Source organism: Dermochelys coriacea, chromosome 2 (genome assembly GCF_009764565.3).
Source record: "Dermochelys coriacea isolate rDerCor1 chromosome 2, rDerCor1.pri.v4, whole genome shotgun sequence".
Lineage (NCBI taxonomy): Eukaryota > Metazoa > Chordata > Testudines > Dermochelyidae > Dermochelys > Dermochelys coriacea.
The window spans coordinates 134,406,711-134,434,360 of record NC_050069.1 but is presented as its reverse complement, the minus strand read 5'-3'; the positions used below and the strand labels follow the sequence as shown (position 1 = coordinate 134,434,360).

The 27,650-nt window shown below is 41.8% G+C and overlaps 1 protein-coding gene across 8 annotated transcripts in view; it reads right to left on the bottom strand.

The window, feature by feature from the left end:
• The window catches only part of CDH18 (cadherin 18), a 908,539-nt gene that overhangs the window by 209,846 nt on the left and 671,043 nt on the right, over positions 1-27,650 (bottom strand). For 7 of the 8 annotated variants that reach the window (XM_043508441.1, XM_038391555.2, XM_038391556.2 and 4 more), the window contains one exon: positions 10,570-10,864. In XM_043508441.1, coding sequence (XP_043364376.1) covers positions 10,570-10,864 — 295 coding nt within the window. Of the gene's footprint in view, positions 1-10,569; positions 10,865-25,932; positions 25,999-27,650 lie in introns of those variants that run through there. The other variant, XM_043508445.1, reaches the window with a different exon arrangement.

Below are 27,650 nucleotides of genomic sequence, written 5' to 3'. Positions count from 1 at the left end.
GTTCTTCCAGTTCAGCCACTCTGGTCTCCAAAGCCTGTATGCATTCTCTGGGGGCCGGCAGCTCTTTGCACCGAATGCACACATACGCCACCCATCCATAAGTCGGGTAATCACACATGCTACACGAGGTTCATTAACATTACTGGTAGCAGTAATGGTGTCCTGGTTTACATATAGCCACATAGTTCATTGGAAGAAATTGTTAATTTGGCTGACATTTACAGGTAATGATAACTCTGAAGGAAACCACTGGAAGAAGTGGTCCTGTCTCCATCAAAATGGTCCCCTGAGCAATCGTCACATTCTCTTTCTCTCATGCCGAACGAGATAACCAGAATCAGATAACATGCGGATAGGGCTCAATCCTGTAAGCTGCTGAACATTCTGGCCTGCACCAGTGAAGCACATAAGCATGTGATTATAGTTACACACAGAGATTCACAGAAATGGAGGGAGGGAAGGACTTCAATAGATCAGTAGTCCATCCTCCTGCACTGAAGTAATACCAAATATACTCAGATGGTACCTAACAGACGTTTGTCTAACATGTTCTGAAAAACCTCCAGTGGCAGCAATCCCACAACATCCCTAGGTAACCTATTCTATTACCTAACAATCCTTATACTTGAGAAGGTTTTCCTTATATCTAATGTAATTCTCCCTTGCTGCAGATTACGAATAGTCCTAGTTGCAGTGGACACAGAGAGCAATTGATCACCATACACTTTATATAGTGCTTACTTTATTTGAAAATTGTTATGTCCCCCTCAGTCTTGTCTCAAGACCAAACCTACCTAATAGGTCTGGTTTCCTAAATCTTTTGTCATTTTTTATCGCTCTCCTCTGAACTCTCTCCATTTTGTCCACATGTTTCTTAAAGTGTGGCACCCAGCACTGGGCACAATACTCCAGTTGAGGCCTTACAGCAGTGCCAGGTAGAGCAGCACAATTACCTCCCACGTCTTAAATACAACACTCCTGTGAATAAACCCCAGAACATTAGCCTTTTTCACAATATCATCACATTGTCAGCTCATATTCAATTTATGATCCACTCTAACTCCAGATTCTTTTCTGCCATACTACTGCCTAGCCAGCTATTCGCTATTTTGTATACATTTGATTTTTCCTGACTAAAGTGTAGCACTTTTCAATATTTAATTTAATCTTATTGATTTCAGACCAATTCTCCAATTTATTAAGGTTGCTTGAATACTATTCTTGTCCTCTGAAGTGCTTGCAACTCTTTCCAGCTTAGTGCCATCCACACATTTCATAAGCATACTGTGCACTCCATTCCCAATCATGAATGAAAATATTGAATAGTACCAGGACCCAGGATAGACCCCTGCAGGACTCTGGTGGATACTCCCCTCCCCTCCCCTCCCCACCCCAGTTTGACAGCAAACCAATGATAACTATTCTTTGAGTATTCTTCTTTCAACTAGTTCTTCACCAAACTTATGATAATTTCATCTAGACCCCACATTTGCCTAGTTTGCTTATGAGAATGTCATGTAGGACTGTGTCAGAAGCCTTTCTAGTATCAAGACATATTCTGTCTACCACTTCCCCTCTATCTACTAGGCCAATAGCCACGTCAAAGAAGGAAATTAGGTTGGTTCGGCATGATTTGTTCTTGACAAATCTAAGCTGGCTATTACTCATCACCCTATTTTCCTCTAGATTCTCACAAATTTATTCTTGGTAATGACAATGAGAAAGACCGGGGCGGGGGGGGGGGGAGAGAGAGAGAGAGAGAGAGAGAGAGAGAGAAGAGATTCATAAAGCATTACCACCAAATCTACTGTAATGTAGAATTCAAGAACCAATGGAAGTACATTGAATGGCAAAACAACAAATTCAGATATCACAACAAGCACAAGAATAGCTACTGGTGAAACACCTTTAACAAATACTAAAATAAAGGTAAGAAGTTCAGCTGTTTATAGCATCCCAGCGGAAGGTTAAAATGGCAAACTTGTCATGAGAGTGGATCCAATCCACATGGGATGAATCTATCCATCAATTGAAGGTGGTGATGGGGAGATAAAGAGACCCCAAAAAATCTACAAAAAGCAATAACAGACTTTGATCAGGTATCACTGGAAAGACTGACAAGAAAACAAATTGTGCACAATATACAATGACTTTTCAAAAAGTGTGACGAGGTGGGGAAAAAAATCAATAAATGTTAAAGAAAAGAATGATCAAAAACCTGCAATGAAAGCATCAAGACTGATTACAGTAAATGGTGAGATGTAACATTAACTCTGAATCACAGGGAAGTTTCTTAGAATATATTCTTTTAACAATCATCTCAGACACAGCCCATCAACAGAAAAAAATATATGTTTTTCTCCACACAAGCTAGATGTTGATGCTTCACCTTAGCATTAGCAGTGTTCTGGGTTAAAATAAAACACACTAATTTATTACCCAAAATGTTGTCCTAAAATAGCCTGGAAGAGTCTGAGGAATCCCTAAAAGCTGATGATCAGGATACATAATTTGTAATGTGGCTGTGAATTAAAGCCAGGAATTCAGACAGATATGAAATGAGGTTTGTTATCTATAGAAGAATAAAACAAGCTCTATCCTGGAGTGACTAGTGAGAGGACAATAAGAAGTGAACTACTACAGATAAGAAGAAGAAATCATTACTTTATGTGCTCTTGACTTCGAGGACAACATCGATCTGTTCTCTACCAACCTTTTCAGTATGTAGACAATAAAGTGACTGCTGAAGAGACAGAGACTCATGAGCTTAATTACAAGTACTACCCTATTCGAGAGTATAGAATTTGAAAAAAGGGAGGAGTAAAACAGGTGAGTTTTCATCATAGAAAGTTGTCTTATTGGAGACAGAACTGACAGAAGTAACTGGCACGTAGTCTGATTACAGATGACTGGAAGGTATTGCAAGGAATGCATATAAACTAGTAACTATAAGACAAAAATAATAATTAACCCAAAAACATACAAAAATTGCAGAGCTGTTTCTATAGTTGTGATGTGACACTGCAGCAACAAACCAAAGACAACTGGAGAGACTTCATGCAGATCTGCTCTATTTTTCATGACAGCAACATTCCCTGACATCAATACTGTTCATGAAGAAATAACACTGTCACGGTTGTAATACCATCTCCAGAAAAGGCCTCTAAGATCATGTCTACACTACGAAGTTAAGTCAACTTCATCTAAGTCCACATCGAGCTTCTGATTTAAGCAAGTTGATCTTGAATTTCCATACTATGCTCATTGTGTCGGCGGAGTGCATCTTCACTAGCAGCATTTGCATCGACACACAGAGCACTGCACTGGGGGTAGCTATCCCACAGTGCATGTAGCCGAGTGGAATTTTGGGTTGGACTTGCAATGCCTTATGGGACTAAAACATTGGCGCAGGTGGTATTGGAACATGGCATTAGCCTCCCATGATGCACTTAACTCCTCCTTCCCTGAAATCAATGGCAAACAAACCAAGCCTTTTTCGAGCCTTTTTTTTATAAGCCAGGGTTACCCACATGGTTGCCATAGCACAATAAGCATAGACCCCACTCAACTGTACACTGTTGTTGCCAGCATTACAAGCACCTCACACCTTATTCTGCAGTATTTACACAGCCGATACAGGAGCTGATGCACACAACAATGTGCTGCCACGCAAGCAGCCCTGCTGGAAGACATAGTGCGGAGCAATTCCCAGTTGCTGGCGACAGTCACGCATCACCTTGACACAGTTGAGCACCACTTGTGGGCCCAGAAAACAAGCACCGACTGGTAGGACCACACTGTTATGCAGTTATGGGATGACAAGCAGTGGCTGCAGAACTACGGAATGTGTAAGGCCACTTTCCAGGAATTGTGCGAAGAGCTTTCCCCAACCCTGAAGTGCAGCAATACTAAAATGAGAAGAAAAGGAGTACTTGTGGCACCTTAGAGACTAACAAATTTATTAGAGAATAAGCTTTCGTGAGCTACAGCTCACTTCATCGGATGCATTTCCACCAAATGCATCCGATGAAGTGATCTGTAGCTCACGAAAGCTTATGCTCTAATAAATTTGTTAGTCTCTAAGGTGCCACAAATACTCCTTTTCTTTTTGCGAATACAGACTAACACGGCTGCTACTCTGAAATTAAAATGAGAGTTGCTCTGACAGTGGAGAAATGAGTGCCAATAGCTCTGTGGAAGCTTGCAACACCAGACTGCTATCGGTCAGAGGGGCATCAATTTGGAGTGGGTAAATCTAGCGATCCAAGTTTGCAGGGCCATCAACAGACTTCTGCTAAGAAGGGTAGTGACTCTGGGCAACACGCAGGACATAGTGGCCGGTTTTGCCGTGATGGGGTTCCCTAATTGCGGAGGGATGATAGATGGAACACATATCCCTATCTTGGCACCATACCACCAAAGAGTACATAAACTGAAAGGGATACTTTTCAATGGTGTTGCAAGCGCTGATGGACCACAGAGGCCATTTCACCACCAGGAACATTGGATGGTCAGGCAAGATGCATGACATGCTCATCTTTAGAAACACAGGTCTGTTCAGAAAGCTGTAAGGACTAGACAGCAGTAAGGACTGGTTCAACCATAGGCTGACCAAGGACAGAATGGTGGTGGGATGTGCCTTTGGACGTTTAAAAGTTGCTGGCATTGTTTGCAGACTAGGTTAGACCTCAGTGAAAGCAATATTCTCATTGTTGTTGCTGCCTGGTGTATGCTTCATAGTATCTGTGAAAGAAAGGGGGGAAAGTTTCTGCAGGGATGGAGGGTTAAGGCAGATCGCCTGGCAGCCATTTTGAGCAGCCAATTTGGAGCAGCCAGACACCAGGGCAATAAGAAGAGCACATTGAGAGTCTCTACATCTCAGTAAGGTGTTGAAAACAAATTTCAGCAATGAGCCAGAGTAATGTGACACATCTGTGCTGTTCCTTACCAAAATGTCCCGCCATTTGCATTTTCTCCCCTGTATACTCCACCCCCACCAACCACTTTGTGTTCAATGACTAAAGAGCCCTTTCTCCTCAAGCACTTAAGTTTTATTATGCACACAAACACAAGGACAGGTTTCAGAGTAGCAGCCGTGTTAGTCTGTATTCGCAAAAAGAAAAGGAGTACTTGTGGCACCTTAGAGACTAACAAATTTATTAGAGCATAAGCTTTCGTGAGCTACAGAGACAGCAAAGAAAAGTAAGATAACCTGAGGCAAAAGGGCTGATAACACCTTGGGAGGAGAAACAAGGAAAGCTTGCCAACAGAATGACTGCAATAACAATCAAAGGTGTCGAAATGGGCACCTTCTGGTCGTGGTACCTTCCCCTGATGTTGAGTGCAAGGAATAACAGACTTTCCCAGCCTCCACCTCACAGGACATTTGTGGGAGGAGGATGTAGAACTGGGTGATGATAGCAGCACGTTCAGCATAGGCTGCAGAGGGACTCCAGCATCCAGCTGACCTTTTCTGAGCCTCAAGCAGACACTTCAACATGTCTGATTGCTCCTTCATAATCCACAGCATCTCTTCCTGCATGACACGCTCTTGTTCCATGATGCTCACCTATACTCCCTGACTATATCCAGGTTCCTGGATAGTGTGATCTTTATGCTCTGAGCTCCATCTTGTCACTCTTGAACTCATTGAACATGTCCTCCCGAGTCTTCTTTTTCCACCTTCTAATCTGGGAAAGTCTGTGTCCCGGTGTGGAGGATGCACCGACAGACAAGGTTTCAGCTGCAAGGAATGCAAAGTACAAGGGTAGCACCGACAGTTCATACATTGTTTCTGGTGCAAGGTTAATTTTTGTAATTAAAAACCCCACCCCTCCATACACTTCACTGCAAGCCGCAACATAATAATGAGTCAATAGCCAGAGGCTATTGCAAGAGTCAGTTTGCTGCTCCAGCCATGGAGAATAAGGCCACAAGTTATGGGCGAGAGGTCTTCTGCTGCTGCTTTTGTGAAGACATCCTTGGGAGCACAGGTTGGAACTTGAGAAAAAACCCCTTTCCCCAGGAACCTGGATGGTGCTTGAGGACAGGGACCAGGGTAAAGCCCCTGAAATAGTTTGGTTTTTAACAAAAGCAGCACTGGGGAGAAGGAGACAAACAGGAAGCTGCCACCCCGCTTTTTTTCAATGCTGCTTGCAATGCACGGTGATCTCTTCCAACCACAACCACTGCACATTTGGGAAAGTGTGGTTGTGTGACCCAGATTTCACCAGAGAGGGGGTAGATTACTTGTTGAATTGTTTGTGGTATAAGGGCTAGCATTGAAAACTCCCCCCGTTTCCCCCAAGTGACCCTATGTGATATCACTCTCCTGAGGGTAACATAGATGGCAAGGAAGCAGACGTTGCAATGCTGTGTGCTGCAATGATGCCAGCAGAGTTAATACTGGAGTGGCACAGGGAAGTGTCCTATCATGGTGCACAAAACAAGGCAGCCCTTCCCAGAAACCTTCTGCAAAGGATTGCAGAATACCTCCATGAAAGCTTCCTAGAGATCTCCATGGAGGATTCCCAGGCCATCCCTGTGCATATAAATAGTATTTTTCAGAAGGCACTCTCTGCGTAGCTGGAAAGGCCACCGATACCCACTACACCTACTTTTTTGTTCAGATTAAACATTAAAAATAATAGAATGTAACTCTCAGAGTTTGATTGGAAATGTGTACTCACTAGAGGTGCTTCCCCAGCATCATACTCTGACGCCAACTGATCCTGTGAAGTGATGGGCTCCAGGGTTAAAAACTGTTCTTGGCTGTTGGGGAGAATTGATCCTCCACTTGCCTGCCCTTCTCCCCCAATCTTGGCATAGATGCCAACATTTCTTCTGCTGGATCGGAGCTCTGCCTGCACAGACTTTTCTTCCCACACAGCAATAAGATCCAGCACTTCCTGTGTATTCCATGCTGCAGTGCGTTTTCAGCCTTGAGTCTCCATTCTCCTCCTCCTCCTCCTCATCAACAACAACGTCCTCCTTGTTGTTGCTCAAGGGTGCCCAGGGCTCCTGGGAGGTATCCACAGAGCGTTTTGGGGTAGTGGTGGGGTCGCCACCGAGAATTGCATGCAGCTCTTCATAAAAGTGGCATGTCTGTGGGGCAGAACTAGAACGACTTTTCGTTTCCCTTGTCTTCCTGTACACTTGCCGAAGCTCCTTTATTTTCACATGGCACTGCTGCGTGTCCCTGGTATAGCCCTTCTCCCCCAATTTTGGCATAGATGCCAACATTTCTTCTTCTGGATCAGAGCTCTGCCTGCACAGACTTTTCTCCCCACACAGCAATAAGATCCACCATCTCCTGTGTACTCCATGCTGGAGTGCGTTTTCAGCCTTGAGTCTCCATCATCAGCTATGCCAGCATGCTCTCCATGCTGCTCAAACAGGAAATGAAAATTCAAAAGTTCCAGGGGCTTTAACAGGGGAGCAGCTGTTTCCTGTGTAACTGGCTGATGTGCAGCAGAGTTGAAAGTGCTTTCCAGAGCAGTCACAGTGGAGCATTGTGGGACACCTCCTGGGGGCCAATTCATTTGAATTACACAACAGAGTCTACACTATCCCCATGTCGACCCATGGATATCAAATCAAGCGCTCCGCCTCTCGCGAAGGAGAAGTACAGAAGTCGACATCCCAGGCCATTTAGGTCAGCAGAAAGGACTCAGTAGTGTAGACCCATACATTATTAGATTGACTTAACATGGCTTATGTCAACCTAAGTTTGTAGTGTAGACCAGGCCTTAGAGACATTACTTCCAGGAATTATATTTCTTCCTGTGGGTGGGGGAGAATTCATATATTTTGGTTGTGGGGCATAGCAGATATGGATTCAAAGCATTAAAATAAAACATGTGGATCTCTTCTTATTAGAATCTGTGTGTGCAGAAAAATCTTGCTAACTCTAGGACAGAAACAATAGATCAATTAAGTAGTCAGTATCCATGAAAGAGTCCTGGATTCAGACAGGAACAAACAACCGTAAGCAAAGTAGTGTTGCACCTTTTGTTTTAAATGATATCAAGATAGTTAGAAAGCCTCCTATCAGTCATCTGAAGAGCTATCTTAGTTCAAAGACTGGCCAATTAGAGTGGCTGATAGAAAGTGCAGAGCAGGTAGAGAGGATTTATGGTGATATCTGGAGCTGGGAGAAAAGGTAGATAATGTGCTTTAAGCTAAAGCAGGGTAGTGGAAGGAGAAGGGGCTGAGGGAGAGATTCCAAGTATGGGGGAAAGACTGATGAAAAAGAAAGACTCATGGAATCAAGGTTGGGAGTTGAGATAAAGACACAGACCCAAGGAAGGGGTGGAAAAAAGGTGACCAAAAGTTAGCAGGAGACCAAAAGAAGGAATCAAGAAGACTTGGGGGCAGAAAGACCCCAAGGGGAAGACTTACCAAAGGATTGGACATTCAGCTATTAGGAAGAGAGAAGGGTACTTCTAAGGGGTGGGAGTTAGGGACAGACTTTTAGAAAGGGGAAAGAATTGGGGAGAGAAACAAATGGAGATTTACAGAATATATCAGATAATCCGTGGAAGAGAAACATGGTGAGGGGGGTTAGAGATGCTGAGCAAGACAGAAATTGGGATTCTATTGCATAATGAGGGTGAAAGAAAGTCTGAGGGGAAAAGACTGAGTGGGGAAGGGGGAGAAGAGAACCAAGGGGATATAACAAGGAGATTGTTCCGTGACCTAAGGAGGAATGAAACAGTAGAGAGGCGAGAAATGGGGATGGAGCTAAAAGCATTAGAAATAGGAGAAAAGAAGGGGATGGAGGGAGAGATTTAGATCCTTCTACATTATGATAGTTACTGTGCTGGGCTGGACAGTTAAAATAATCTGCTCTTGCAGGGTAGATGGGAAAGAACTGTATTTAATCAATGGGGCTAATTCACCTCTCTCTTACACCAGTGTAAGTCCATTTACATCAGCAGCATAATGGCTGTTTTACATCAATGTAAAGGGAGAGGAGAATCAGTCTCAAGTTTTCAAACTGCTACAATCCTAGCTTTGGCTGTTGAATATTTCAGGAACATGATTTAACAGTTTGGTGCTACCTACAATGGTGTGACCAACACACATGCTAATATGTTATCTGCTATATTTTACTACATGCATGTGATGAAGGAAAATGTGAAGGGTTAGCTATGTTCCTGGACCACTCCCACAGCAAGGATAGAGTCACAAACTTGATGAACCCAAGAGACCTATATGTCAACTGGCTCACAGTAATGATGGCAGGTGATGCCCACCCCCCACTCTACATCTTAAATTCCAGTGAGCCAGAAAATGAACAAACAAAGGACTCCCAGCCCAAAGCAAGCTCTCCATACTTTAAATGTCCTCAAATTACCTCTCATTAAAAATAAAACCTTTTTCTCTCTGCTTTCCTTACTCGTACAAAGCACCCCTGATTATTTTTTTGCTGCATCTGGCCCATTATGATGAACCATCATCAAAATTCAGTGTGACTGAATGATGATAAACCATCAAGATTCAATCATACCAGCCTTTCTCTCCAAACATATAATTCAAATAATCACTTTTTTTATGAGAGGCCAGTAACTCAGTTCACTTTGATATTTTTTCCTGTTGGTGTTTATAAATTCTACTTTGCAAAAGTTCAGCTAGACACCTGCTGACTCAAGAAAGAAAGAGTCAGTAGAAGTGAACAAATTATATGTTTTATGTAAATCGACTCCGGAGGGTTATTTTTGTCTTGGACTTCCTGCTGTTCTCTTTTAGAACTAGTGTGGGTAACTGTCCCCAATCACCCATTAGTGATACAAGGCAGCAGGCTTCAGGGGGAAAACTGCTTACAATAGCTGAGCTTTCTAAAAAAAATATATTTTTGGATCTGTCCATCCTGCAAGAGAAAAGATATATATCTAGCACTGTGCCAAAAAAAATCTAAATCAATGATATTATTGAGGAACCAATAAGTAACAGGAACTGCTAGCATGTTGCTGCATCTTTAAATTAGCACTGATCAAGCAGCAGCAAAATGCATGGACATATTATTAATACCTAAGGTAAAACTGTCATAGGGTAATACAAAGCTGAGCTACACTTATCTTACATTATAAAAATAACTGAAGATGAACCTGTGAGGCTGTGGTCTAAAATGAACTGGAGATTTACTTTTCCTTTCATTTATTTTATTCTTTCCATAAATTGCATAGATTATTTACACAGACAAATGCCTCTGAAAATAAAGTAAACAGTGTAGTTGTACAGGAATGTAAGAATGTAACTTTTTCCCCCAAAGTGCAGTTACCCAGGAGTGAAAAACTATTGAAGTATTTAAGAATAGCATTGCATTTCCTCTTCTGCTGACATGCATAATGTATTGTATGAGTGAATTATGGACAGGCAGATAAAGAAAACTAACATGTGATGTTCAATTTGAAATCTTGCTGCCTTGTTATTACTACAACCTTCCAGCTTTTGTTGGCCTTTGTGTATAACTGATGATAAAGAAAATACTTTGTTATAACTCTGTGAAGCTGGTAGCTTCACTAATTAAAATTTAGCTGCCTTACAAGAATAACGCATCTTCCTTACCCATTTCAGACATCTCTGGCACAGTAACAATGTAAGGTCCATCTGTAAATTTTGGTGCATTGTCATTGATGTCCTGCACTTTGATAATGAACTCAGATTCAGGCTCAAGTGGCTTGTTCGTCCGTCTGTCAATAGCCTGAGCATGCAGCACATAGTGTGTCTTCTGCTCTCGATCTAGGCTTTTGGTTGAATGGATGTCTCCCGTAGTGTCATCAATAATAAATATAGTTCCAGCCCCTTCTCCAGTAAGGATATACTTGACTGATCCATCACCTTTGTCAGAATTGGAATGTAGCTGAAAAATATACACAAACACACAATATCATGTAAAATAATATTTAATATAACATGTCATATAAAGCGATGTAATGCATCTGTATGCTTTTAGTACTGGTCTAGAAAAAAACTCCTCCCTGGCTGCTGTAATGTTCTGTGCATAAGTTTAGCCAACTCAGACTTATTCTGCTGTGGGTTACCTCATCATAACTGATCTGCTTGAGTGCCATAGGGATCTCTCTCCAGTCAGTGGGCTTCTTCAACTCTGTCATGGTACCAGCAAGTACATGAAAACAATATTTCTATCAGTTGCCTTTTTTTAAGGCTGGCATCAAACTGAGTCAGCACTGCTGGAGCAATACCTTGAGCACTGTGTCTGAAACATCTATACTGATGAGCTAAGGCAATATGATTAAGTTTTACTTCACTGATTATGGTTCAGATCCCATCACCCATAAGTCATCCCGTATGGCCCCATGCACAATACCATTTGTAATAACTGGAAGCTGGGGATAGCAGCTGAGTGACAGATGCCCCCCCCCCCCGCCTTATTTTACCTCTGCCTAAAACATAACTACTTTTTCACTTTCTTCTATTGGAAAGTCACCTAATCTGCTGACCCCTGTATTATCCATTATAAAGTAATGGAGTTTGAATGGTCTATATCTTAACTACTGCTAGCATATCTATTTAAAATATGTAATTATTTCATCCTTTGAATAGGACAAAAACAACCAAAAAAACTCCTTGTGAACTTCAATAAATACCAAATTGTATTAAAAATGAAGGCTAAAAAGCTATTTATCCAGGCTTTCCCCTACTAAACTCATAAAAAGGGAGCCTAGAAATCTGTTTGCCACAGAAAAAACATGGAAAAATGTAGAATTTCAGCTTTTACAGGAAAAATCTTTAGTTTTTACATTTAATGTAAAGATAAAAACTGGTAGCTTCACTCACTGCAAGTTATCTGCCTTACGAGAATAACATTTTCCTTACCCATTTCAGACATCTCTGAACTCATAACTCATAACTCTGAACTCTGAACTGGCTAACCTAGTGAGGAGGGCTTTAAACTAGGTTCACCGGGGGAAGGAGACCAAAGCCCTGAGGTAAGTGGGAAAGCGGGATACCGGGAGGAAGCACAGGCAGGAATGTCTGTGAGGGGAGGGCTCCTGCCTCATACTGGGAATGAGGGGCGATCAACAGGTTATCTCAAGTGCTTATATACAAATGCACAAAGCCTTGGAAACAAGCAGGGAGAACTGGAGGTCCTGGTGATGTCAAGGAATTATGACGTGATTGGAATAACAGAGACTTGGTGGGATAACTCACATGACTGGAGTACAGTCATGGATGGTTATAAACTGTTCAGGAAGGACAGGCAGGGCAGAAAAGGTGGGGGAGTAGCACTGTATGTAAGGGAGCAGTATGACTGCTCAGAGCTCCGGTACGAAACTGTGGAAAAACCTGAGTGTCTCTGGATTAAGTTTAGAAGTGTGTGCAACAAGAGTGATGTCATGGTGGGAGTCTGCTATAGACCACCGGACCAGGGGGATGAGGTGGATGAGGCTTTCTTCCGGCAACTCACGGAAGCTACTAGATCGCATGCCCTGATTCTCATGGGTGACTTTAATTTTCCTGATATCTGCTGGGAGAGCAATACAGCGGTGCATAGACAATCCAGGAAGTTTTTGGAAAGCGTAGGGGACAATTTCCTGGTGCAAGTGCTAGGGGAGCCAACTAGGGGGAGCGCTTTTCTTGACCTGCTGCTCACAAACCGGGTAGAATTAGTGGGGGAAGCAAAAGTGGATGGGAATCTGGGAGGCAGTGACCATGAGTTGGTTGAGTTCAGGATCCTGACGCAGGGAAGAAAGGTAAGCAGCAGGATACGGACCCTGGACTTCAGGAAAGCAGACTTTGACTCCCTCAGGGAACAGATGGCCAGGATCCCCTGGGGGACTAACATGAAAGGGAAGGGAGTCCAGGAGAGCTGGCTGTATTTCAAGGAATCCCTGTTGAGGTTACAGGGACAAACCATCCCGATGAGTCGAAAGAATAGTAAATATGGCAGGCGACCAGCTTGGCTTAATGGTGAAATCCTAGCGGATCTTAAACATAAAAAAGAAGCTTACAAGAAGTGGAAGCTTGGACATATGACCAGGGAAGAGTATAAAAATATTGCTCGGGCATGTAGGAAAGATATCAGGAGGGCCAAATCGCACCTGGAGCTGCAGCTAGCAAGAGATGTCAAGAGTAACAAGAAGGGTTTCTTCAGGTATGTTGGCAACAAGAAGAAAGCCAAGGAAAGTGTGGGCCCCTTACTGAATGAGGGAGGCAAGCTAGTGACAGAGGATGTGGAAAAAGCTAATGTACTCAATGCTTTTTTTGCCTCTGTTTTCACTAACAAGGTCAGCTCCCAGACTGCTGTGCTGGGCAACACAAAATGGGGAAGAGATGGCCAGCCCTCTGTAGAGATAGAGGTGGTTAGGGACTATTTAGAAAAGCTGGACGTGCACAAGTCCATGGGGCCGGACGAATTGCATCCGAGAGTGCTGAAGGAATTGGCGGCTGTGATTGCAGAGCCCTTGGCCATTATCTTTGAAAACTCGTGGCGAACGGGGGAAGTCCCGGATGACTGGAAAAAGGCTAATGTAGTGCCCATCTTTAAAAAAGGGAAGAAGGAGGATCCTGGGAACTACAGGCCGGTCAGCCTCACCTCAGTCCCTGGAAAAATCATGGAGCAGGTCCTCAAAGAATCAATCCTGAAGCACTTAGAGGAGAGGAAAGTGATCAGGAACAGTCAGCATGGATTCACCAAGGGAAGGTCATGCCTGACTAATCTAATCGCCTTTTATGATGAGATTACTGGTTCTGTGGATGAAGGGAAAGCAGTGGATGTATTGTTTCTTGACTTTAGCAAAGCTTTTGACACGGTCTCCCACAGCATTCTTGTCAGCAAGTTAAGGAAGTATGGGCTGGATGAATGCACTATAAGGTGGGTAGAAAGCTGGCTAGATTGTCGGGCTCAACGGGTAGTGATCAATGGCTCCATGTCTAGTTGGCAGCCGGTGTCAAGTGGAGTGCCCCAGGGGTCGGTCCTGGGGCCCGTTTTGTTCAATATCTTCATAAATGATCTGGAGGATGGTGTGGATTGCACTCTCAGCAAATTTGCGGATGATACTAAACTGGGAGGAGTGGTAGATACGCTGGAGGGGAGGGATAGGATACAGAAGGACCTAGACAAATTGGAGGATTGGGCCAAAAGAAATCTAATGAGGTTCAATAAGGATAAGTGCAGGGTCCTGCACTTAGGATGGAAGAATCCAATGCACCGCTACAGACTAGGGACCGAATGGCTCGGCAGCAGTTCTGCGGAAAAGGACCTAGGGGTGACAGTGGACGAGAAGCTGGATATGAGTCAGCAGTGTGCCCTTGTTGCCAAGAAGGCCAATGGCATTTTGGGTTGTATAAGTAGGGGCATAGCGAGCAGATCGAGGGACGTGATCGTTCCCCTCTATTCGACACTGGTGAGGCCTCATCTGGAGTACTGTGTCCAGTTTTGGGCCCCACACTACAGGAAGGATGTGGATAAATTGGAAAGAGTACAACGAAGGGCAACGAAAATGATTAGGGGTCTAGAGCACATGACTTATGAGGAGAGGCTGAGGGAGCTGGGATTGTTTAGTCTGCAGAAGAGAAGAATGAGGGGGGATTTGATAGCTGCTTTCAACTACCTGAAAGGGGGTTTCAAAGAGGATGGCTCTAGACTGTTCTCAATGGTAGCAGATGACAGAACGAGGAGTAATGGTCTCAAGTTGCAATGGGGGAGGTTTAGATTGGATATTAGGAAAAACTTTTTCACTAAGAGGGTGGTGAAACACTGGAATGCGTTACCTAGGGAGGTGGTAGAATCTCCTTCCTTAGAGGTTTTTAAGGTCAGGCTTGACAAAGCCCTAGCTGGGATGATTTAACTGGGACTTGGTCCTGCTTTGAGCAGGGGGTTGGACTAGATGACCTTCTGGGGTCCCTTCCAACCCTGATATTCTATGATTCTATGATTCATACAGCAGAATTCCATTTAGCCATCTCCATTATCAGGCTCTTACAGTGGTGGGGCTCAGACAGCCAGCCCCAGGCCACTGGAGCTCAGTTAATATGGAGAGTCAGAGGCTCGGGTAAATGGGGTTCTACTGTATATCAATAAAACATTGTTCAAGTAATACCTATACATATTATGGCTAGGGAAAGCAAAGTTCAACATTTCATTTTAATCACAAAAATGTAGATTTTTATGTTTCTTTTAATTTGAGAATTTTGGGGTTTTAACCATGGAAAACTAGTGGTTATGTACATTAAAAATAAATCTGTGTTCTCTGGCAGGAGGGCATCATTATTTGATGGGTTGAAAGTTTTTTATTAACATCACCTTGATAAGAGGAGAGTGAATTTTGTACAATGCTGACCAAAGTGAGAATACAGCTATCAACATCTGTCCCAATCCTCACATTCTCCTCCAGTGGCATTAAACTGGAGAAATAGACTTTCTGATTTTAAGGACTGACTCATTTTCATACTCACTGAATTTGCTTGAATAGCACAAATTGTATTTTTCTAGCATGTGTTAGCATTAAATATCTGGCATTATTAACTTTCCTTGAAGAAAGTGAGTTAAATGTATAGAGAATACCAACAAATGTTATTAATTCAATTAATGCAATACATGGTGTTGCTTTCCAGTTGCTGCTCCAATTTGTGCCTCTCCATTAGTGTACAATTTCCATTCAAACCTCATTTTAGAAACCATTTTAGGACATAGAGTATAATGTAAAATGAGATCGTTAAGGAGATTGTAACGTTCTCGTTTATGCTTTGTCAAGTCAGAAGCTTCAGGCACTTTCTTATCATCCCTTCTACCTACTTCCTTCTTTGGAAACTCTGTTTTGTGTTTGAAAGGCATTTGAGGTTGTGATTTATACAGGTAAAAGACATATGGAGTCACCTTACGTTTTTCATTGTGGTTCTATCAGCTATGCATGGTTGATGTTGCACATCATTTATACTGTGTTCTGTATGTATTTACATTGCTGGGGAAAGTCTAATAAAATTAAAGGCCAGATTCTCAGCTGATATAAATCAGCATAGCTCCATGGTAGTCAGTGTACCTACATAGATTGAAGCTAGTGGATGACCTGGCCTAACGATTAAGATCAAATCAAAAAGTTATAAAATTCCATAACTCTGAACTCATTTTTCAAGTCTGAAAAATAAAAAAATAAAATGTGTGGGGAGGGAGACAAAGTTGTACTGAGAAAGTGTGTGTGCGCAACCATCTAGTCCTGAAAGGACATCTTTCTATTTTTATATATCTCATTTTTTATTCCTTTGGTAACATTCTGCATTCAGATACATGCACATATCTCACAGACTTAAATGGAATTGGTGCTTGTATTATCAAGGGGAGAATCTGTTCATAAGTAAGTCGTCCTCCCCTTAATTTATAATGCTCAGAGTGCTCCGTCTTGTAATGCTTATAAAGCTAAAACACTCACCAAGTTGGAATTTGGCCTGTGAAACTGAAATATCAGAACGAGGATGTTGGTCCATCTAGTGAAATTGCGAGAATTCTCATGTGCATCATTGCTAATTCCACTTTGATGGATAGATTCCTATGTGCCATAATTTTTAGGCCAGTAGAATTTATTTCAGAAAGCACATGAGTGGTCTAATTTCTTATTAAACTGAAGACAAGCTGCATGCGGCAGATCGTTCCAAATCCACCCCTGGTATAAATCTCTGAAGTCAATGGAGCTGTCCCCGCAATGTGCAGAAGCCTACTCCATGCTACAAGGAGATAACAGGGAAAATTCCCTCCTCATTCTCTTTCTTTAATACTCTGTGTGTGTAGTTGTTGTCCAAGCCCAGAACCCTGGTAAGAAATGAACAGACTGAGCAATACAGATTGAATGGGCTCATCCACTTCCTCACTTCAGCTTTGTAAGATTTTTCTGTAAAGATGCCACTACTCAAGGCAGTTCTACTAGTCTACCAGAGAAGGGAACTTTTAAAAATTGTCTGTAGCAGGCTGCTTCTAAGTATGAAATATCTTAGGATATAAAAATCTTCCAAAACCACTGACTTGCTCATGGAACTGAACAGTATTGGACTGATTTTTATTGTGGGGTGGGGGTGGAGGGGAGGACAGAGGGGAAGGAAGGTTAGCACTAGCTTTCAGAATGAAAATTCAGGTATATTTTCAGCCAGGAGAATCTTGACTCTCACAGGTAAACTGTAGGAGGTAAGAAGCATGTACCAGCAATGAAATATTCCTCTGCTCACAGGTGTCAACAAATTATATGCTTGTCCTGCTACATCTTATATGAAAATTACCCTGCAAGCTATTAAAGGAAAATTTGTGCTGGGATAATTAAGGGAAGACAATGAGTTGGATTACATTAGCAAAACCTGAAACCCTCAAATTTTCAATTGTGTCTTTCATACTTCGTTGTAAAGCAACTGCTGAAAGAAAGAAACTGGCACAAAATGATTTGGGTGCCTCTTTTTCTGCTTTTTGTGATTCCCCTGCTTATGAAGAAGTTGGTCTCCCCCCTCCCCCCCGCATACTACTAAATCATCCCCAGTAGAAACAATGTATCCCTGGGGCTCATAAAGAAAAAAAATGACTAGAAGATGGTCCAGTGGTTAGGACACTAGGCAGGGACTCTGGAAATCTGGATTTAATTGCCTGTTCTGCCACTGAATCCCTGTGTGACCTTGGGCAAGTCACTTAGGGCTTGTCCTTATGACACGATAAAGAACATTGGGGGTGTGATTTATAGAATATGCTGCACTCTAACTGCTCAACACAGACCCTCCTGGCACACATTAAAAGGCACCTAATTCATATTATTCTTAGTTCATGCCAGCAGTATCTACATGGAGCTTTGCAGTAGACAAGCCCTTACTCTTATTTGCCACAGTTCCCTATTTGTAAAATAGGGATGTTAGGGTTCTTGGGATACGCAGGACTGTGAATCACCTTGTTAATCCTGACTGTAGAGAGAGAGAATCTTTCTTGTGGTAGCTGGATGACAGATAGGTCCACCAGCCTTACAGCCACTCGAGCACTCTCCTCTAGGCTATGGCATCCCTGACGTCACCTCACAGATTAACAATAGGGACACCACTATCCCTGAGTCCCTTTGAACCATTCTCCTGTGATATCCAGCCACTGCTACTGGCTACTCACAGAAATTCCAAATTCTCTACCCCCAAAGGTACAGTGTACCCCAGTTTACCTGTTTCACCTTATACCACCACTCCCATGAACCACACGGCACTTGTGAACACTTACAAGAAAAAAGAAGTAGGTTTATTTAAGAAAAAAAAAACTAGAAATGAGAGAAAGTGATGGACGCAACTGGTTACAACACGAAATAGTAAAATGCAAATTGGATCTACACTTATCAATAGTTACCTTTCCAATCTAATAAAGTAGGTCCTCCCACCCCTAAAGTCAATCTGTTGCAGAGCTGTCTGGCTTCACAGGATCCAAATGTTCATGATGTCTCCTCCCCACACTCCACCAGGTGTCTCCTCAGTGAACGGACCCACAGTGCTTCTCCCACCCGAGTTATAGTGAAAACAGAATTTTTTTCTATTCACAGATAGGAAGAAATCCTGTCTTGTTGTAAACTTTCTTTTTTACCTTTAAGTGGTTTCAGTTGCTTCTTGTTGCCTCTGGTGGTTTCCTATACAAAATCTTAGTATTCCACAAGGCTGAACAATTGAGCCTTTCACTGAATCACAGGCCAAACAGGACAGAGTATCAATTCCTCTTTGACTAAATAGGCCATCACCAAGACACATCATCTCCTTGTGACTAATTACTACTCCAATATAAACATCTTATGACTTGAATATTACCCATATATGCATCTCCTAATAATCATGAATCTTGATAAGTTATGTAGTTTCTGTGGATACCTTTCATGTTACTCTTTATGGATAAATATCCTGTAAATCATGTGTTTGGTGTAGTGAGTTTGTCAGGTTTGAGGTTACTTAACTTTCCTAATAGATAACATAGAAAGATCAGATGCCAAGTTACCAATGCTTGTTTGGAACCCTATTTCCACTCCTTTCAATGACTACTATTCCTTTGAGGTCTCTCCATCAAAAGCAATATCACTGAATCCAACTCCAAGAAGTCAAAAACAAGACAACAAACCATAGACATGAGGAAAGAAGAATAAATAGTGACCATCTTCTAGGTTAAAACATCTTTAGGTTATTAAAGTACATGAGCTCTGAGAGTCTCTGTGGCACATCTGCCCAAGACATAATCATTTATTCCTAATGTCCCAGGTTTTTTTGTTGTTATCCATGCCAAGACATTTTCTTCTCCCTATAAACTCCACAGACATGGTTGCTCATAAAAGAGCATTTCCACATGCAGGACACAGAGCCAAAATTTTCAGAAATGATTACGTGATTTTGGGTGTCTCAGTTACTGGGTGCACAAATTAAGACACCTTGGATGAGCCTGGTTTTCCAGAAAGTGCTGAGCACCTGTGTTTTGGAAATCAGGTCCCTTCAAAGAGTCTCAAACAGGGCATCCAAAACCAAAGCATTTAAAATCACTAATTACTTTTGGAAATCTTGGCCATTCTGAGTCTGCTTCTGTGTCTCAGAAAACAAGGTGTTTGATTATTCATTTGTCTTGTACTGGACATAACAAAAAATAAAGACAGTACTTGCCCTATAGAAATTACAGTCTAATAAACAACATTCTAAAAGTTAGAAAAATAGAAAAGTGTGATAACACAGATTTTTTTTCCCCTTTCCTCCAAATTGTAAATACATGGAGAGGTTTGAATGGGAGTAGGTTAGTAGATAAACAAACTAGGATTAGGTCATTCCACAAATAGATAGGGCAGGCTATATATTGAAATACTAGAAAGTATTTCTATATGTACCTTTCTCTGTAGATGACCCATACAAAAATAAAAGATAACATCTTCAATGGTGCCTGCGTGACTTAGGAGCCTCAGCTCCCTTTTAAAAAATGATCTAGGCACTTAGCAATCAAATCCCCTTTGACCTGAAATGAGACTTGGGCTCCTACATTATGTCGGCATAGCAGGGGAGTTACATCAGCGGGAGGAGCATTTCAGTGTGTACACCTCCACTATTTTGTCAACAAAACTATATAGTGTAGAAAAGGCCTAAGTCTCTTCTGAAAATGAGATTTAGGCCCTGAATCACTTAGGCACTTTTGAAGATTTTATCCAATATTGTTTATTTGGTAAAATTCCTCGACAGGACAAATACAATACATATTCTGAATCTGTTCACTTCAAGAGGAAGCCAGACAAGTATTGCAGTATGCTTAGTTTTCTTCTTTTATTCCTCACTCACCCCGTCCCTGTCTTTATTTCTTTAAATATGTACCTGTTCTGAGAAACAAGAAAGTGAAAATAATAGCTGAAGAGTAAATCTGAAATGTCACCTTTATCAAGTCAGTAGGCTTCATTTCTTGACATATTTAATAACAGTTTGGCTTCAAGATGATTTATGATAGCTCTTTCATCTTTAACTGGTCTATTTCTCGAGCATATGATTGATTTAGCAGAAGAGTGAGCAAGGTGTCCTTGTTTTGTTAAGACAAACATTTTTCTTCCATTAATGCTATAATATGTCTAATTTTCTTTTATAATCCTCAAGATACCATACAAAGGATAAAGTTTCTGAAAGGCATAATGTTAATAGATTTCAGAGTAGCAGCCATGTTAGCCTGTATCTGCAAAAAGAAAAGGAGTACTTGTGGTATCTTAGAGACTAACAAATGTATTTAAGCATAAGCTTTCATGAGCTACAGCTCACTTCATCGGATGCATGCAGTGGAAAATACAGTGGGGAGATTATATATATACAGAGAACATGTTAACAGATGTCATTTAAACTTCTCTTAGCTAATATCAGTTTCCCACAACTAATTTTAAAACCTTTAAATAAATGCCATACAATTTCAGAGACCTGCAATCTCGATTGCTAACTCACTAACTACGCCACACAGGGATTTCAGTACAATATTTAAAAACCACAGATCCGGAACTAGGTTATCACTATCAAGATCTGTGTGGCACCAACGTGTAGCTACTGAAAGTGATAATTTAGAAGCAAGCTTTATTTCTCATCAAGTTGGGTACAGAAAGGGAAAGGCTATACCTGCTTATTTGAATGATTTTGTAATTGTCACAGTTCAGGGCAACTGAACCTGTATTTCCCATGGATGGTTCACCATGGGCACCTATTCTTGGCTTTCAGCTCCCTAGCTGTTGCCTCTCTTAGGTGAAGACATGCATCTCTCTCTCCCTTCTGACTCTGTGTTTTCCCAGGCTGGAGAGTTCCCATTCCTTCGCTGTGTCTTTCCAGCACAGACAGCTTGCCCTAGAATACCTGCTTCCTTTCCCTTCAGAGAAAGATAACAGTGTAATTGCTACAGATACAAGTTCCACACAGCTCTTTCTAAATAAACTTTCTTCATTTGTAAGGTACAAAGCACTACAGAGAAAACAGATTAAAAACAATAAAAAACCAACAAGGCGTGCTAATAAGCTTACCAGAACTCAACCCAATTTTCTGCTATGGATTTGGCAAGTGCAATCTTTTAACCTAGGGGAATACTTGTGGTTACAAGTTCATCAGACTTTCAACTCAGAACAAGCACTCAGTGTTATGAGGCCTCAGTAGGCCTAGTCCTTCCAAACCTCCCCTAAGAATTGGGGCCCTCCATGGACCTGTCCATTTGCTGGAACAGTAAGAAGGCTCTGAGACACGTTAAACCGCAGGCTTTTATCCAGAAATCCTTTCTTTGTCTGTTGCTCCTTGGAGGCTCCAGTTGGAACTAGCATATGCATTTCTCCCCAAGGAGGGTGGTTTCAAGGGGTTGATATGGAGGAAGTACATTAGTATTTCCCCTCCCTACTACAGGAGGATATATAATGCCGTAACTCTACATACTAAATTGCATTTTTAATACAATGTACCCCAAGGTGTTAGATATAATGCAATAAAGTTTAACTTAACTCTATAAAGTTTACCTTAACTTCATATAGTTCATTTGGTATATTGCCAATCGATCACAGTAATAACTAATATGTTATGAAAGTTCTAGTGCTACCTTATGAGGAGAAGGTAAGAATTGCTAGCAAATTTTATTAAAGCAAAATGTAACCATTAGTAGTGCCACTTGTTTGTGATTTTTTTATATTATACACACACACACACACACACACCCTACCTAGAAAAAATGTTAATTTGCATCATACTAATGAAGGGATCATAATAAATACAGTCATTATTTTACTATGGGGGTTGATTATTTCAAGCAAAACATGATGTGGGATTTTTTGGACTTTAAATTTTTTTGGGGGGGAACATATTTGTAGTAATTTAAATATAGTCACCATAGTTAATTAACCACAAAGAAGGAATTTGTTTCAGTGCTGTATTTGAATATGACAGGAAGGATGGTCCTGTGGTTAGGGTGCCTTGGACTTAGAGACCCATAGAGTATTTGATTTCTCACTGTGCCAAAGACACTGTGTGACTTTGGACAAGTCATTTAATTTGTGCCTGTGCTCCTCAACTGCACAGTATGGATAACAGCACTTTCCTCATTCACTATACCCCCATGAAGTAGGGATGAGGGCCATATAACTACCTTAAGTAGACGATTATGCCTGTGCAACTTTAATGTAGCCCCTTGTGTGTCTGCATTATAATACACTCTTTAATTACATGCTCACACAGTACTTTTCCCCACAGGAGCCCCGCCTCATTCAATGCACAGAGTAGACAGTGCTTAATTAACATGCAGATATTCAACATTTTTTTTATCTTCATTGTTCAAAATGTCTTATTTATTACAAGGAAGATAAGAAATATTAATTTCCTCAGAGACTTTTCTATGGTGCTCATTACTACAGTATCTGAATACTTCAAAAACATTAATTAATTAATTTTCACCAAACGCTTGTAAGGTGGGGTAGTTGTATTATCCCCATTTTACAGATAGGGAATGGAAGCATGGAGATTAAGGTAAAAAATGTCCACCAATTTAGAGTGTCCAATTTGATATACCTAGGGCCTGATTTTTCAGAGTACTTGGCATTATATAGCACTTGTATATATTCAAGCACAGTTCCACTGAATTCAGTTGAAGCTGGGAGCAACTCAGCATTCTGTAAATCAGACCCCAGGGTCTCAAGTCAGGTATCCATAAAATGAGGAAAATACAGTTAGTGAAAGGTTTGGTTTAAGTGACTTGATTCACATTTCATAGGAACTCTGTGGCAGAGACAGGGATAGAATCCAATTCTCCAGGGCAGCATTAAAGTGCCTTAACCATGAGACCATCCTCACTCTTCCTGAAATCCACTGCCTCATTCACCATACAACTTCCAACTTCTGCAACATATAAGGAAGGGTTCCTACAGACAACAGTCTCCTTTACCACACTTTGATTCATTCCAAGAGCAGGTCCATCCTGTGCATGGAATGAGGCAGGGATCCTGTGGCAAAAAACAGCATGTAATTATGTAATTAAAGACTATCATAACACATATGCCAAGTGGGCCAAATTAAGAGAGACAACCTTAATTGTGGCATTTGCTAACTTTTGAGTACCTAAGAGTGACGCATAAGATGGCTCACTGGCTCTGTCCTTCTCTTGCTACAACTGCCCCCTGCACACTCAGCCCCTGTCCTTGGCAGCTGAGTGGGGAATATAAGGGGCAGGACCAGCCACTTCTCATGCCAGCTGCTCTGGGTCATGGTTCTGTGCAACAAAGCAGATGTCTGAGAGAGACTGAGAGAGCCTTGTTGGGGAGATGGTGGCGGGCTGCCCCCTGCCTGCATCCAGCTGCTGTGGACATGGGCAGAGCAAGCCAGAGCCTCCACTCCCCCAACATGTTTTCTGCTTGCTTAGCCCCTATCCCCAGTCACTGGGCCTGCCTGGGAGGCAGCCCACCACTGCCTCCCCAATCAGGCTCTCTCAGGCAGGTGCTGAACTGCACAGAGCAGTGACTTGGAGCGGCCAGCTTGAGCCATGTGAGAAGCAGCTCCCTCACCCTCCCTGCCTGGGCCTGGCTGCTAGGGAGAGCAGCCGAATATACCAGGGGCAGGCACAGCAGAAGGACAGAGTCCCTCCCCCCCATTCCCCGGTAACATGAAATGAGGAGAGGAGAGTGTGGCAGCCCGAGGCTGGGTACAGTCACTGAGCAGAGGAGTCATGTGCGACTGTCACATGTCCTCCCCTTTAGATTGTGCCCCCCCACCCAGTATGGGGAGGCATGAGTCATCTACTCTGACTTTGCAAATTTAATACTATTCTTTGAGTTCTATTCTCAGTTTGTATGGGTGTAATTTCCCAGGTTTTTTTGTTTGTTTGTTTTTAAAAACAGTAATTTCATCACATGGTATTATCATTGATATCCACATGGGACATCACCAGCATTGGGACTTTCAGATCCCACACACAGCTCCCCACCAAATGAGCCAGCAGAGTAACTGGTAGAAGTAGTACACTGACATCCTCCATATGCACCAGAAGTAGAGGGTGAGATCCTTTGCCATTGTGGTTCACAGATACTTGCTGACAGCAGAGAAATAACGAGAATCAGGAATTCTGGATTTTATTCTGGGCTTCAAGAGTGTGTGTGCTTCTGCCCACTCCCCCCAAGCTTAAAGCCTTTTTGCCTCTTCCCCTTTCATCCTGTCCCTGTCCCAGTCCTGTCTCTTCCCATCCTCCTCCCAGTCCCATTCTCCACTCCTCAGGCTTCTCTTCCTAGCCTTAGTGTCCTTGCCCAGCCAGTGCTAGTATCCCCCTACATACTTCCCATCCCAGTTGCAGCCCCTCCTGACTCCCAGTCTTCCCCCACCACTCTTAGTCCCCAGTTCCTTGTCCCAGTCTCTTTGCCCAGGCAGTCCCAATTTTCTCCCTGCATCCTAGTTCCTTGTTATATCTGTTTCCCATTCCCCTCACACCTTGTTCCTTTTGCCACACACACTGGTTTCCAGTCACAGTGTCATTGCTTAAGCTAGTCCCAGTCTTCCCCTCATGCCACATCAGATTTTAGTCCCAGTCTCCCTCTCTGAAGGATCCTAGTCTCATTCTACACCCCCTAATCCCTCCTCAAGGACCAGTTCTTGCCCACTCTGCATTCCAGTCAGACAAGCTTCTCCATCCTGCTGGCCAGGCATCACTGGTGGGACATTGTGAACACAGGAAAGACAGGCTCACATTCTCAGTTCTGAATCCCAATCCTCAGAACCACAGATCAGAAATTGCAGGGAATGTCTATTCAGCCCTGCACAGGGATATGCCCAGTATGGAAGGAATATTTGGAGAATTCAATTGCTACATTCTAGTGAGCAGGTGTGAATTGTAATTTTTCCAAGACTTAAAACTTGGCCAAATTTGGCTCATCCCTGGTACTTGGATTACCCCTCCCCTGCCAATTTTCAAGTCCCTGCCCCAAAACACTAGAGCTTTTCAAATTAAAGCTAGACTTTTTTAAAAAAAAATGGGAAAATAACATTTTTTTCCCCTCTAGGCTCATTCTCACCAACAGTTGGACCATTTTAGCTGGGAGGAAAAAGCTTGAGGCAAAAATGGAAAATTTCAGCCCACGTTCAGCAAAATTATAAGCAATTGAAGACAGGGTCCTATAACAAGAAGTATCAGGCAATATTTCATATTAGATCTCAGCAGTGCTACCAATACTGCCTTTAGTAGAGTGGTTTTTCATGTTGGGATTGGTGTTACAATAATAAAATAAGATGGAGGTTATTAGAGTTGAACAATATTTTGTGGCTAGGTTCCAGTTCAAGTCCCTGATTAGATGTTCCTCTAAAACAGAACAGAAACAAAAGCCTTCCTCGGATAGGCCTGAAGTACTGCTTTGTGTATCAATGAAGATGAAAAGTTTTAACTCGTTTTGATTCTCACTACATTCAGTGAATCTCTGTTGGTATTCAGATAAACAATGACATGCATACAAACAAATGAAACTACATATACACCTCGGCTTGTTTTCTGAGATTTGCTTCAGTAAACTCACTAAGCACCTGGGGAAAACAAAGAACTGTTCCCCTGATAGTCTCTTTCCCCTAGGAACTGCCTCTTATAAGTTCTTTCATTAGTAATAAAGTGCAGCTGCCTTCAGTAAATCAGGCTCCAGAGGGATGCAGGTGTCTTTTCTCTTACCTTCCCTGTGTTAAGAGAACTGCATTGGAGTCTACACTACTCTAAGGTGCCACAAGTACTCCTTTTCTTTTTTGTGAATTCAGACTAACAAGGCTGCTGCTCTGAAACCTTTTACACTAATGTTGCTTCCTTCTGCTCCGGAGACTGGGTCAGGGGGTTACAATGATGTGAGGGGCAGCAAAGCATCTGTACTCCCAATCACAGCAGGGGGTGGGAATTGAAAATTGTTCCTAATTGAGATTACTACTTTGAATTAAAGTAAGGATTGATAAAGAGAGTTTAGCTATTTTGTGATTACAATATATTTTAACAAATTACATATATTACAAATTTGTATGAATGTGAGATGCAGGAAAAGCTCTGGAATGTTCACTTTATATTTTACAGAACTCCAAAAATACTTTGGGTTTAGTTCCACTAGAAGCAAACTTTAAAATTTCTTCATTCAAACAGCATGTGTCCTCCTAATCTCCGATTTGTCATTTTTAGACAACGCTCCCAGCCAGCATCTGCTTCTAGCTTTCCTTCTTCAGCATTCCAGAGTTTATTTTTATCCTGAATTTGCAAACAAATGATATTGCTGTTTCTTCTTTAAACATGCACGCACACACACACAAGAAAAAATGTGCTTCCCCAACCCATAGTCACAGCAGAACTCTATTCAGCACAGCACACCTAACAAGGAGTTAATAAACGAAGGCTGATTTATCCATGCTACTAAATTATATGCAGTCCATTCCACCTTTAAACTAATATTATATTTTCAGATTACCATATGCTAAAATATATTTTATCCCACAAGCCAAGTCCAAAATTCATTTAATATGAATTAACATTAAAATGATAACACAACTTCTTCTTAGAATAAGTAAATTAATAATTAGAATAAAATAGAACATAGAATTGCTGAGCTTTAGTTGTAATGTATTGAGGCTAATTTCTAATTTCCTCAGTATCCATCTGGAACAAAGTGACACAGCTAAAGTCCAAGTAGTAACACGGCCGTTCAGTTCATTAGGGCTTTAGATATTAATGTAAACAGGTTAATCTGGCTAAAACCAGATTAGTTTTGCAACACTAAATTGCATCTGTAGCAATTATATTCCACATACTGCGTTATAACTAATGCGCATGTTGCTGTCCCCACGGAAAGTACAAGCAACTCAAGCTGTGGGATGAAGATCTGTACTGGAAACTGTTTGGTAAGTGAACTGGAACCAATATAAAATGAACAGGAAAAAACCTCTGAAAGAAGTCTCAAGCAGTGATAGTGTTTGTTGTAAAAGAACAACAGCAAATATATACATCAGTGAATTAGTCAGTGAAATCAATCCATTTGCAAGGAGTTTCTTTATTTCCTATATTTTTATTCTGATCCTGCCACTATATATTTTGGATCCCCTATTCTCTTCAGTCCTGTGAACAAACACACTGCTTCTGCCCAGGAAGAAGGCATGGCTTCCTTAAAACTGCTGTCATCGCTGCTCCATTAACCAGACAACATGTGGGTCTACTATGCTACTTCCAAATGTCA